An 11,679-nucleotide genomic window follows, 5' to 3' on the forward strand; every position below is an offset into this window, starting at 1 on the left:
TAATTAAACGCGAAAGATACGTAACGGTACGCCACGCTCGTAATTCTGTAGCGTTCAATACAGGATTCGCTGTGTCCGGAATCTCGGTTGCGAGAGAATGTTTCCATAAATCAAAATACCTCTATCTACCATGGACGCGTTGCAACTCTCGATTCAATCTTGCAAGATTGCAAGTCAAGCCTCGTTGAACGCTCGCGAAAAAATACGCGTGCACTTAAACTTCCTTCGTATAAATATTTATACGATATAGTTGGTATAGTTATTACTTCTTATAATTATTAATACGTTGTTATCGCAATTTACGAGTTGCACGTGCTGCGAGGGGGAGGGGAAGGGGGGAAGGTAACGAGGTTTTACTTACACTATTACACTTACAATTAGCACGAATTTATCAGCGGATATATTCTAATTGTTGATTCCTGCTTTAAAACAGAACTCTTGCAGTAATTAATTTGTTCCTTCATTCAAACGTTCGTGTTCGAAAAATTAGCTTGATTACCTAAGAATCTTTGCAACTTGAGTTTTTAATTTGAACTTAAATTTAACTTATTACATTAAAGTACTTAATTTAATTCTGAAATATCTTTCACACAAAAATGTCATAAAGGAAAGAATTAAGATGGCTCTTTAGTAAAGTGCCGAAAATTTGGGCCTCAGTAGGGTCCACCCAAAATTATAAATATCTGCATAATTTGGATGAAATATTAAAACTACGTATATATATCTTAAGGAAATAGTATGGAACGTACGATAGTAAATCAAAAGCTGCATTTTCATCCAACAAAAACAAGAGATGAGATTATGTTTACTTTTCGAGATTAAAGGACTATGCCCAGTTTTATAGAGGAATTTGGGATGAACAACTTTGAGACATGCTTCAAATTTTAAGATATCAAAAGAAAATTCCATAAGCCCAACTTTAAGAGAGTTTCCTGAGTGTTAGTCAAAATTCGCTATTATGACCATGTCCCACTAGTCTTATCCAATTTCTCTGCGTCCAGGACACCTCCTCGTGACGACGATAACGGATTGTACCAAAAACATTGAAATAACATCTAAAATGTATTTGATACAGTTCATTAATCCGGTTGACAGTTACATGGTATCCAGGATGTGCCCAACACTTTAACGAAGACATTCATATACCAGCAAGAACAGTTAATGATATTTTTTTACTTTTAGAGAGTTCCGATGAGAAAGTTAAAGAGAGATAAGGTCCATATATTGGCCACATTTCAATTAGGCAATTAAAACCTTTTGTTCCATACTTTGACTATCTCTCTCCCCTCTTCATCGATTAATATATATCACTTATAACTAACTTCATTTGGAGTCCAAAAAAGGTTTTAGTTGTCTTCATTAAGATTGGACATATTCTAGATACTAAATTCGAGAAATCGTATAAAACCAGTCCTACATGGTACACGGTACATGGTCATAATAGCGAACTTTGAACAGCTGTAGTACTCAAAGGACTCATTTTACAAAGTTGTGCATATGGGACTTTTTAACTCTTTTTTTTATGCTCTACAATCCTAGCTAGGTTTCAATGCTGTTCGGGGTCCAAACTGGGTATAGTCCTTTATATGCAGGTTTATGCACGTAAATATCTTTTCGGAATGGTCGTTGACCTATTATTTTTTGGTGTAATTAAAATCATAATTTTGTAAACTAGTATAATCTCGTTTTTGAGAAAAGTCTATGGTAAAATTTGTGTGCAGTTAATCAAAAAAGCGTCTGTGAGCCTTATCTGTCATGAAATTATATGTGAAAAGTTACAGTTTCAACATTTTCTCTCTCTCTCTTATTTCATCGTTAACCTACCGTAGAATTTTGTACACGTCAATTTCGGTATTTCAACTTTATTATTAAAAAAATTAGACGTTTCTATGGTAACTCGATTACTCGATACTAAAAAAAATCACCTTAAAAAAGTATCACTTAAGCCTCAAGTTACTCACTTACCAATTAGAAAATCATATAGACGTATAAAATTATTTGGCGACTTATATTTACTCGTTGTTAGGCTACATATTTTCGTCGGCTATCTCGAGACACAAATAATGGAATTCCGCAGAGGCAGAAATCAGATGAGGATCGAGACGTGTATCAGCGTATGTCGCAAAAAGGGGATTAAGCATAATACGTAGTGTTGGAAGAATCAGATAATTAGTGAACGTTACCTCGATACTTTCGTGGGATGCGCCTCACGGGCGTCACCTCGATTCCGTCTCCGGTGACTGGGTTGCGCGTCGGCAATCCTCCTGTCGAGGGGATGCGGTGACGGGGGTGGCGGTTTGCGCCGACCGTTTGACAGCCCATGTTTTCGCCGCCACGTGCGCACGAAGCGACGTGCGTAAGAACCCACAGAGCCATTTCACCCCATGCACCGTAACATCGTCGCAAAACCCACAATCGTAACCCAACCAACTTGTGTTAATACGCCGCAATTTGTACGGACGGATCGCAGATACTGTACTATTTTGTCCCTTCCCGAAAAAATTATCGAGACTTTAAGTCAATTTCGTATACTCTATATCGTGAATGTCTTTTATATTGTTTATCTAAACTGTGTAATAATTTATTATGTTTGTTGTATGCGCGCGTATATATAGAATGTCCCAAACTTTTTGACGCACCATTCGTAGGCAGGTAGACCGGACTAAACTGAATGAAAAAGTCCTGTATCATTTTGCAATATTCGCAATAATTAACGAGATATTAATTTCTAAAGAGTACCGAATAAGCGGATAAAATCGACGCGTAACAAAATTTTAAGATATCTTTATCTAAGAGTTCTTTATGAAATATCTCAAAATGTAAAGATGTTTCTTAAAGAATTCTTAAAGATATCTTAAAATTGTTCTATGTGTTAATTTTAGAGAAATTTTTCGATTCAGGAAATTCTAGAAGTGTTCATCGAATTGACACTGAAAAACTCGATGAACACTTTTGGGACTCATCTTGTCAGTTTAGTTCGCTCTACCTGCGCGCAAGCGGTGGGTCAGAAAGTTTGGGACACTCTGTATATATAACATCTTATTTCAGAGTTTGTGACATCAAGCATTTAAGTTAATATTTCGGTGTCCATTATTGATTAAAGAGCGTTTTCGATATCTTAGATTCGTCCGTACTACAAAATGAAGATAAAAGCAAAACAGAAACGGTGTATGTTATGCTCAAGTTGTGAAGGAAGGTAGATGAATATTTACATAGCAACAAAAATACAGAAACAGTAATGAAATCGTGAGAAAGCAGGACAAAGTGGCACGAGTGTTATGCCAATTATGAAAAAGAAAAACTTTGCCATATTTCTTATCACTACCGACAATTTATGTATAGATAGACCGTCCGAATCTCTTTCTGATATTAATATGCTGGTGTTATCGTGAAAAAATATTCCCGCGGTACCGTTCGTGCTTTTGTTAAACGGATCGAAGGTTATTGCAATTAAAAGTAAATGTATTGTGATCGAATTGTTTTGCACCTGGTCTGCAAAAATTCGTGAATGACATCTCGCAAACGACATCGAAATATTCTTTTCTTTGACAAAGGGTTCTCTTGACAATCTATCTTTCACAGCTGGATGTCAAGTTACAATCAAGAGAACAGATCTATTCATATTCAGGAAAAAGTGTTGTTTGTAACTACAATTGCATAATACAATAATTGTGGTTAGGAATTCTCTTTTTATAGCGTTTATGTAATTATAATTACTAGCGTAATGCTAGTAATTATAATTATATATTTGTAATTCTAACATATAATTATTGTATATTTATAGTTTATAATAATTTTCGATGTTAACTAAACTTTTCTATATAAAACTATAAATATAATTATTATCACTAATACAGGGTGGGGCAAAAGTCCCGCTACCATTTTGATTGCGCGCCATCTTGGTTATGTGACGTATAGCTCAGTTTAGCTTTAACCGTTGTGTTGTGTAGACGTCCAAATTTTATAATGGATAAATATACGCCATAAGAACGAGCAGAAATAGTGACAATATTTATTCGAAGACTAATTTCGCGAAATGGCGATTTAGCATGGCCAGCCAGATCTCCGGATTTAACAGCACCAGACTTTTTCTTATGGGGTTTTTTAAAATCAAAAGTTTATGTGAATAAGCCCCAAACGATTCAACATCTTAAAGACAATATTCGTCACGCAATTGAAGAAATTCAGCCTGAGATGTTGCACGATGTCATGAAAAATGTCTTAAAAAGAGCCGAAAGTTGCATAGCGAATCGCGGTCACCATTTAGCCGATATTCTTTTCTAATCATAACGCAAAAAAAATGTAAAGACCAAATAAACATTGTATGAAAACCAAACTGACTTATCTTTTCTTTGAACAAAGTTATAGGCAATCAAAATGGTAGCGGGACTTTTGCCCCACCCTGTATTATAACAGTAGTAACTACAAAACTGGAGCTTCTGACTATATTTACCATACAATTGTAGTCACAAACATTTTTCTCTCAGTGTAGTTAGCATCTACAGAGACAAGATTGATGACATAAAATAATTTACTTTAAAATACCGTAATTTGCCGCTCCTCAATGTCGTTTACTACAAGTTCATCACAAGTATGTTACTAGAGCAGAATGTACGATACAAACTTAAGGCCTAAGCGGAAATATGGCATGTCTAACTCAAAATATGTGTTCCTACTTTTGTGGCAGGCCCTGAAATAACGTGATGATGCGACTTCTTTACGAAACCCACGACAACTCAAACGTTTCTTTCATCGTAACAGTCACGGCTCAATTTTTTCCATGAAAGCTTCTATCATTTTTTTTTTTTTTTTTTTTTTTCATACAGAGAAATGATTTTCGAGCAATTTCCCGCGTCTAATCATGATAAAAAAAAGAAAGTGTGGTAGTGTCGTGTGTCATCTACTTGAATGTCTCGTTACACACTTACGAAATCGTTTCTTTCTCCTAAAAGCTGCTTGTGAACAGTTCAAGGAAGGTGACATATATTAAAAAAAAAAAAGAGCGGTATATATTAATCAGTGATATTCATTTAGAATCCTTAGTGTCTCGCTAGCTCCGTATCGACGGGCCGAAAGTTGACTCGGCGATAACTCGGTTTGTTTGCGCAAAAAGAAAAGAGCGTAATCGATTTCGCGCCCGGCCAAAGAACTTTCGCCATTAATCTCATTAGGCGTGGATTTTACAAACAGTAAAAGATCGGTTTCGCACTATTGATCAAATATGGTATGTTTTCAATGTAAGTGAAGTATTCGCGTCTATAGCGTAATCGAGATAACGAAATCTTTTAGTCTTTCTTTACGAGAGAATCGTTCTCGAAACGCGAAGCAAAGTTTCTCTGCGCGTGTATTTTTAACAAGCGTGAACTTCCAGAGATCAAATACGGTTTCCGATGAGGAAGTTATTTCCCGTCGTGACAAGAGCGTGACAATTAGAACGGAAAGCGATTTTTAGCGCTAAGAGCCTGCGACACACATATTTCAATTTAGATCAGGATCGTCGTCCCTTGGCATGTTTTATTAGAAAGGAGCACCACCTAAATGTGGAAACAGCTTAGGGAGTCCCGGGGCGGATCTGCACATTTTCAAAGACAGTCATCTTTATCTAATCCGACATTGTCGAATATTTCGATATTTCAAGGTAAATAATTTACAACAGTTCCATAAATTAAGACTTCTTTACTGCGTCTTACTGCTATCTTAGATTGTGATATTAAAAGCAAGAAAGCACTCAATAAAGCTTCTCAAATTATATTTGAACAGAAATCATTTTTAATAAAGCAACATTTGCAATCGATAGAATAAACTTATAAGATAAATCAAAAACTACTTTTTGTGTTTAGGGAAGAAATTAAATCATATTTATTTCCCATATACATATGGATGATTCAGAATAACTTTCGGTCCATGAAAAGATATATACGTTCCTGACTTAATTGTAACAAGGAAAAGCGCACCTAACTTGGAAATTCAAAATATTATTGAACTTTAGCAATAAGTACATAGGATATCTTGACATGTAATAAACAATTTTTTTTGCTGTCCAAATTCATTTAAACAAAATAAAATCAACTTTGAAAATTATTTCATTCATCGTTTTTATTTTATTATTTGACGATAACAGAAGATAGAACAAAATTTTAGAAAAAAAATTTATTTCTTTTAATAAGATTTATAGATTAGAAAATTTTTTCAATGTTTAAAAAAATGAAACAGAAGCAATTATTCTCAATATTAATACTCCCTACAATACTGGCTTTTCTATAATACTGTATGAGATATTAATACGTGTTTTACTTCACCATATTTACAGTTAGTTGAAATTAACTACTTCCGATATATAAAATATGTAGAAAAACCGGAATACACATATATTTACAAACTAAATATATAGTTTTATATATATATATCAAATTTTTTTAAGAGTTATGAAAGAAATATTATTTCATATATTGTACAATTTAAATGTCATCGTTACAAATAATTTATTTATATGCATTATTTTTAGAATTTAATCGGTAAAGGTACGATGCTAAAATATTTTATTTCTTACATAATGTGTAAATAGTAAAGTATTAGTAGTTGAATCACAAAAAATTAGAAAAAAATATTACTATTTATAATATATAATATATAGTGGAGTGCGAGAAAGTATTTCATAATTTATGTTCTTTACTTAAAGAATAATATAAATATTGAGGTCACATTTTTTGTACTGTTAATGATATTATTGTCAATGATATTATTTATTATTAATAATATAAATATACAGGATCTTCAAAAAGTCCGGAAGCGCTAAAATATCTCGAAAACGATAAACTACAGCGAAAAATATATAAAAAGCAAAGTAATAAAATGTACTTTAATAATGATAAAAGTTTGACTTTGGGTAGAATTTACAGTGTCATATAAGAATCAAATTGAATTCTCTTATAATGGAATTTTTTTTAATAAATTATTTTTTCGTTAAATAAATCTCAAATTTTGAGGTTTGAAACTTATAGTACCGTCATTTGTTTCATCCAAAATGTCCGACTGACGATTAAAAATTTTGGAATATTGTTCCCTTTGAATATTGTTCAGAGTCATGATCCTGACATATCATATGTCAAGGTCAAGACCATTGAAAGTTGTTCCTCTTATTTTCCTTTTTAATGTAAAAATGGATTTTAAGTGCAAAACTAAAAATAGGAAGGAAAAATCATTTACAAAAATGTGCAATAAAAAATAGACAGTTCTATTACAAACAGACAAGAATTAAGATTTTATGAACTTTATTAATATTTACAATAATTAAAAAATATAGAAAATAATATCTTATGTTAATGAAATACATCTCAGAATCAACCAGATCTTTTCTATCCATGCAGTATATTTGGAATTGTCTCTAACTTTTCTCCTTACTGTTATCGCGAACGCCGTGTTTCTTTCCTAAAATCTATTCCCTACTTTTCTTCAGAGGTTTAATTGAATTTGGAACACATATATACAACAGAGAACTATATAATCTATAACAGTTTTGGAAACGATGTTCGATCATAATAGACATGACAATTCTGTTCACAGGACTTGCAAATGCTAACGCTACCAATATACTACCTTGGAAAGTACAGCGTTGATAGGATGCAGTTATTGTAATAAAACGCTACTATTAATAACGTTATTTATGATTATATTTGTTAGCGCTATCTGCAGCTCCGCAAACTTTAGTTTGTAGCGAATGAAATATCGCGAATAGCATCTTTCCGAAACACACTCTCTATTTCTTCTTTTAATTCAAAAACTAAACCTCGGACAAAATTTTGGTAAAGGAAAAATCATCTTAGAATCATGTAGAAATATTTTTTAAGGACACCGGGATTGTTCTAAATCACCCCGTAATATACTATATTATTTGATTTCCAAATATATTTATTAATTAACAAAATAGATTTTCAGCATATTTTACAAGTCGGTTCTATCGATTGCAAATATTCATTTTGAAACATATATTTCCATATATACGAGTATATATATATATATATATATAAATATATTTTGCAAGAAATTTTATTGTACAATATATTTTTTCACTCCTGAAGTTACGATCTAAGATAGTAATGAGAAGGCTTTAAAGCTACCAATAAAATTGCAAATTTATTCCAAGTAAATTATTCCGTCAGATATGATGTCATAGAAGAGATATAGTGATTTTAAATATTAAATAGTTCTCAATATCATCGAATTGCTAATTTATAGGCTGTATCGTTAACGATACAACCAGATTCTACCGAGAAAAAGTAGACAGATGACTGCCGTCCACCCCGGGACAGACTTCGTTACCGCTTCCTCGTTCGCCACCGACTCTTACCTGTCACATCATTGGAGGAGTTGCTGCCGTTGCTGGCATAGCCGTTGGCGATGCCTGATGTCGAATTGCTGCTGGTCGTGCTCTTCGCGGGCGACATCGCGGTGCCCGACGATAGCGACGAGATCGACGATCCCCCGCTGAGGGGAATATTGCTGCGCATGTGATTTCTCGCGTTTGGGGTGGATGGGGCATCGGGGGGGCCAAACAGGCGTTTGTATGAATCATTACCGGGCTTGTTGCTGCGAGGCGACACAGCAGCGGTCGCGTTGTCGGTGCCGTTGGTGTCGCCGAAGAGGGCCGAGCTCAGCTGGGACTGATTGTGGGCCTTGATGCGCCGTGGGCTCGTTTCTTCCGGGGCCGCGCCGAAAATATCGCTGCTGCCACCACCGGGCGGTTTCAACACCCTGAAATCCAAACGAAAGGCGCAACGATAAGCGGAAAGAACCGAGGAAAGAGAGATTTGAGATTTAAAAGTAAACAATTTTTGTCTGTCAAAGAGAGTATCTCCGCGCTAAGAATATTTTTATGTAGATTGTGGATTGAGTGGATAACAAAACTTTCCTTCTTTTCCTTTTACCTCTCCTTTTTCCAATTTCTGACACCTAGATATACGTTACAGGGATGAGCGATGTTAAAAAGAATAACTCGAATGACAAAAAAAAAACTGATTTTTAAAAACATTCGATTTTCCATAATCGAGAATCTCTGGAAAAATCGATTAATCCAAAATGTTTTAATATAGTTTAATATTTATCTCTTTAAGAGAAAACTAATCATTTTTGAAGATTAAAGAAATTTCTTTTTCTTTTAACATTTGTTAAATAATAATTATTCGAAGTTCTTGTTTTTCAGTACAGTAGTAGGATATCGGAACGCAGTCATAGTGTTATTTTTCTACAATTTCAATAATCTGAAAAAATTCAAAATTTCGGGTTTTTTTAAAGCAGACAAAACCGCCCGAGTTTTTTTCAGGATGGGATAAAATAATGCCATCGTGTCAAGATTAATTATATGCGGCGAAGCACTGACAGTAGTCGAATCCACTAACTTTGAAATCGAATTGGACACGAATATCCCTAGTTTTACATCTCGATAAGCAAATACGCCGACAACCAGCACATAGAGAACACAGACGACGCAATTTGCGAATGCAAACCCACGCTGATTTTCGTTTAACGAGGCGCAATGCATGCGGCACGCGCACATTGCAGCATTGTCGCGTGCGTATGAAAGCTAAAGAGAAAAGGGTAAAAAAAAACTGGGGGGGGGAGGGGAATTAGCTCGAATAATTAAGAATATGAAGCGCTTCCTTTTTCTCTCCGAAGTATTATACTTTGGAGATGAGAAGAGAAAGGAGCAGGCGGTTCAACTAGAAGCGTAATATCAATTAGGGAACGACGCGTGTTCTGTGCGTGTCCCCCATTTTTTTTAATCGCTCGTAGAATATTACCTAACTCGGAGAACAACTGCTTTTATCTTAGAGAATTAACAACGAAAGTCAATTGAGTTAAATGAAATAGCAATTAAACAATAAAACGTAAATGACAGCTCAATAGAAATTTGAGAAATTTGACGATTTGTCTAACAATAAGTGACAAAGGAGTATCTTGAGCCAATGCATGTAGATTAATAACTACACAAACATTTCGACTATTAATCTGGCCATTCTCAGTGTGGTAACAAAAATTCAAATATATGTAATCTCATCGCCACGTCATAATAAAAAACCGTTGATGTGCATTAAGAAATGAATATCCGCTTCAAAACTCTCCAAATACTCACAAGAATGTTATAATCAAAAATTGATTACATCATTTTCAATATTATTCTCTTCGAGAGCCAATACAATAATAAATATCAAATACAATATAATTTCAGCTACTCACAGAGTGTAAAATCCATGCAGTGGAGAACAATAATATTCAAGTGAAAGAAAGAAGATTCAGAATTCAAATTGGGGAGATACGTCATTTTGCTTATTGATACCAATAGCCTTCCCCCCCCCCCTCCAATGGATTATCTCTTAGACACTATTCTTTTAAGATAAAGGCTCATTATCCAAAATCGTAACATTTTCCCAATCAAATTCATGTTTTGCGATCATTCTATACTCCGAAATAAGGTATAATCACTGTTTTTTATTAATATCCCTTCCGTATTCACTGACACTCGTTTTTAACTGCCTCTTAGTCTGCCCTACATATGTTGCATCAATCTCAAGACAATCAATCTTGTCGCTACATCACATTTAGACATCTTATCTTTTCCAGTACCTATATCATGAACTTATTTAATTTATTAATGTGGTATGATAAATACAACTTAACTATTAATCATTTTCGCAGCAATTGATTTATGATGACTGTAGTATATTAATTGTGTACATGACATTCAGTGTTGGCTCAAGATAACCCTTTGATACTTAGTTAGACAAATCGAAAATTCTTTATAATAAAATACTTTATCAACAGAAGAATGACTTAAGTATCAATTCGATTAAATATTGGAATTACTTTACAAATTTTGTTTAAATTTATTTAAAAAAATATATATATATGGACCGTTTTGAAAAATTAAGATCTGTATCAATTTATATATAAAATCTTTTTCGGACATTCTTAATGTATATTACATGCGTGAACACACATACACGCATGCATGTACGCACGCACGCAAAAAAAAAACATTTTCGATGAAGTGAGCAAATTTGCGAAATGATACCGCAGAATAAATAATCGTGCGTTGCACTCATTTCGAATTAACAAATGATAGTAAGAAATCATTAATTCGCGATCAAGGAAACGACGTTCCGGTTTAATTAATGACGCGCGGCCTTCATTGCGTGGCGTTGCATCTTGCGCGTTGCACTATCACGATGATGAATGGACGTTTCCGCGTTATTACATCTCGCTTGATTGCATATCAGAGAGAAGTTGATAGAAATGTCGGAGAGCCGTGCGCAGCTAGATTTTGCGAAATCTTCTGTTAGTTTATTGCAGCATCACTAATGCAGGATATATCTTTATCGAACGCACAGATTATTAAACATTAATTTGCAATCTCTCATTCCATTTCTTTTGAATCGCTCAATCAAGGTTTTGCAATGTTATACATCCTTTCGTCAGTTTTATTTATTAATTATACTGTACGACGCATTTAAACTTCTTTTTCTACATCACGAACGGGACAAAGTGATTCATACAGATTTTTTGTCGCTAAAAATGAATTGTCGTGTAAATGAAATTGCTTATTCATTAAAAAAAAAAACTTACTTAAAAAATAATCTACAAAAATTAAAATTTAATAATATATATAAACAATAATTTATTTAA

General features: G+C 33.9%; 1 protein-coding gene across 4 annotated transcripts in view; it reads right to left on the reverse strand.

Moving 5' to 3' along the window:
- LOC108756376 (microtubule-associated protein Jupiter) overlaps positions 1 to 11,679 on the reverse strand; it is a 116,113-nt gene that overhangs the window by 7,469 nt on the left and 96,965 nt on the right. For 3 of the 4 annotated variants that reach the window (XM_018500124.1, XM_018500125.1, XM_018500123.1), the window contains exons 2-4: positions 8,348 to 8,751; positions 4,929 to 4,952; positions 2,184 to 2,264 (exon numbers count right to left, since the gene is read on the reverse strand). In XM_018500124.1, the coding sequence (XP_018355626.1) occupies positions 2,184 to 2,264; positions 4,929 to 4,952; positions 8,348 to 8,751 (509 nt within the window). The remainder of the gene's footprint in view (positions 1 to 2,183; positions 2,265 to 4,928; positions 4,953 to 8,347; positions 8,752 to 11,679) is intronic. The other variant, XM_018500126.1, reaches the window with a different exon arrangement.

This window comes from Trachymyrmex septentrionalis, unplaced genomic scaffold (genome assembly GCF_001594115.1).
Source record: "Trachymyrmex septentrionalis isolate Tsep2-gDNA-1 unplaced genomic scaffold, Tsep1.0 scaffold126, whole genome shotgun sequence".
Lineage (NCBI taxonomy): Eukaryota > Metazoa > Arthropoda > Insecta > Hymenoptera > Formicidae > Trachymyrmex > Trachymyrmex septentrionalis.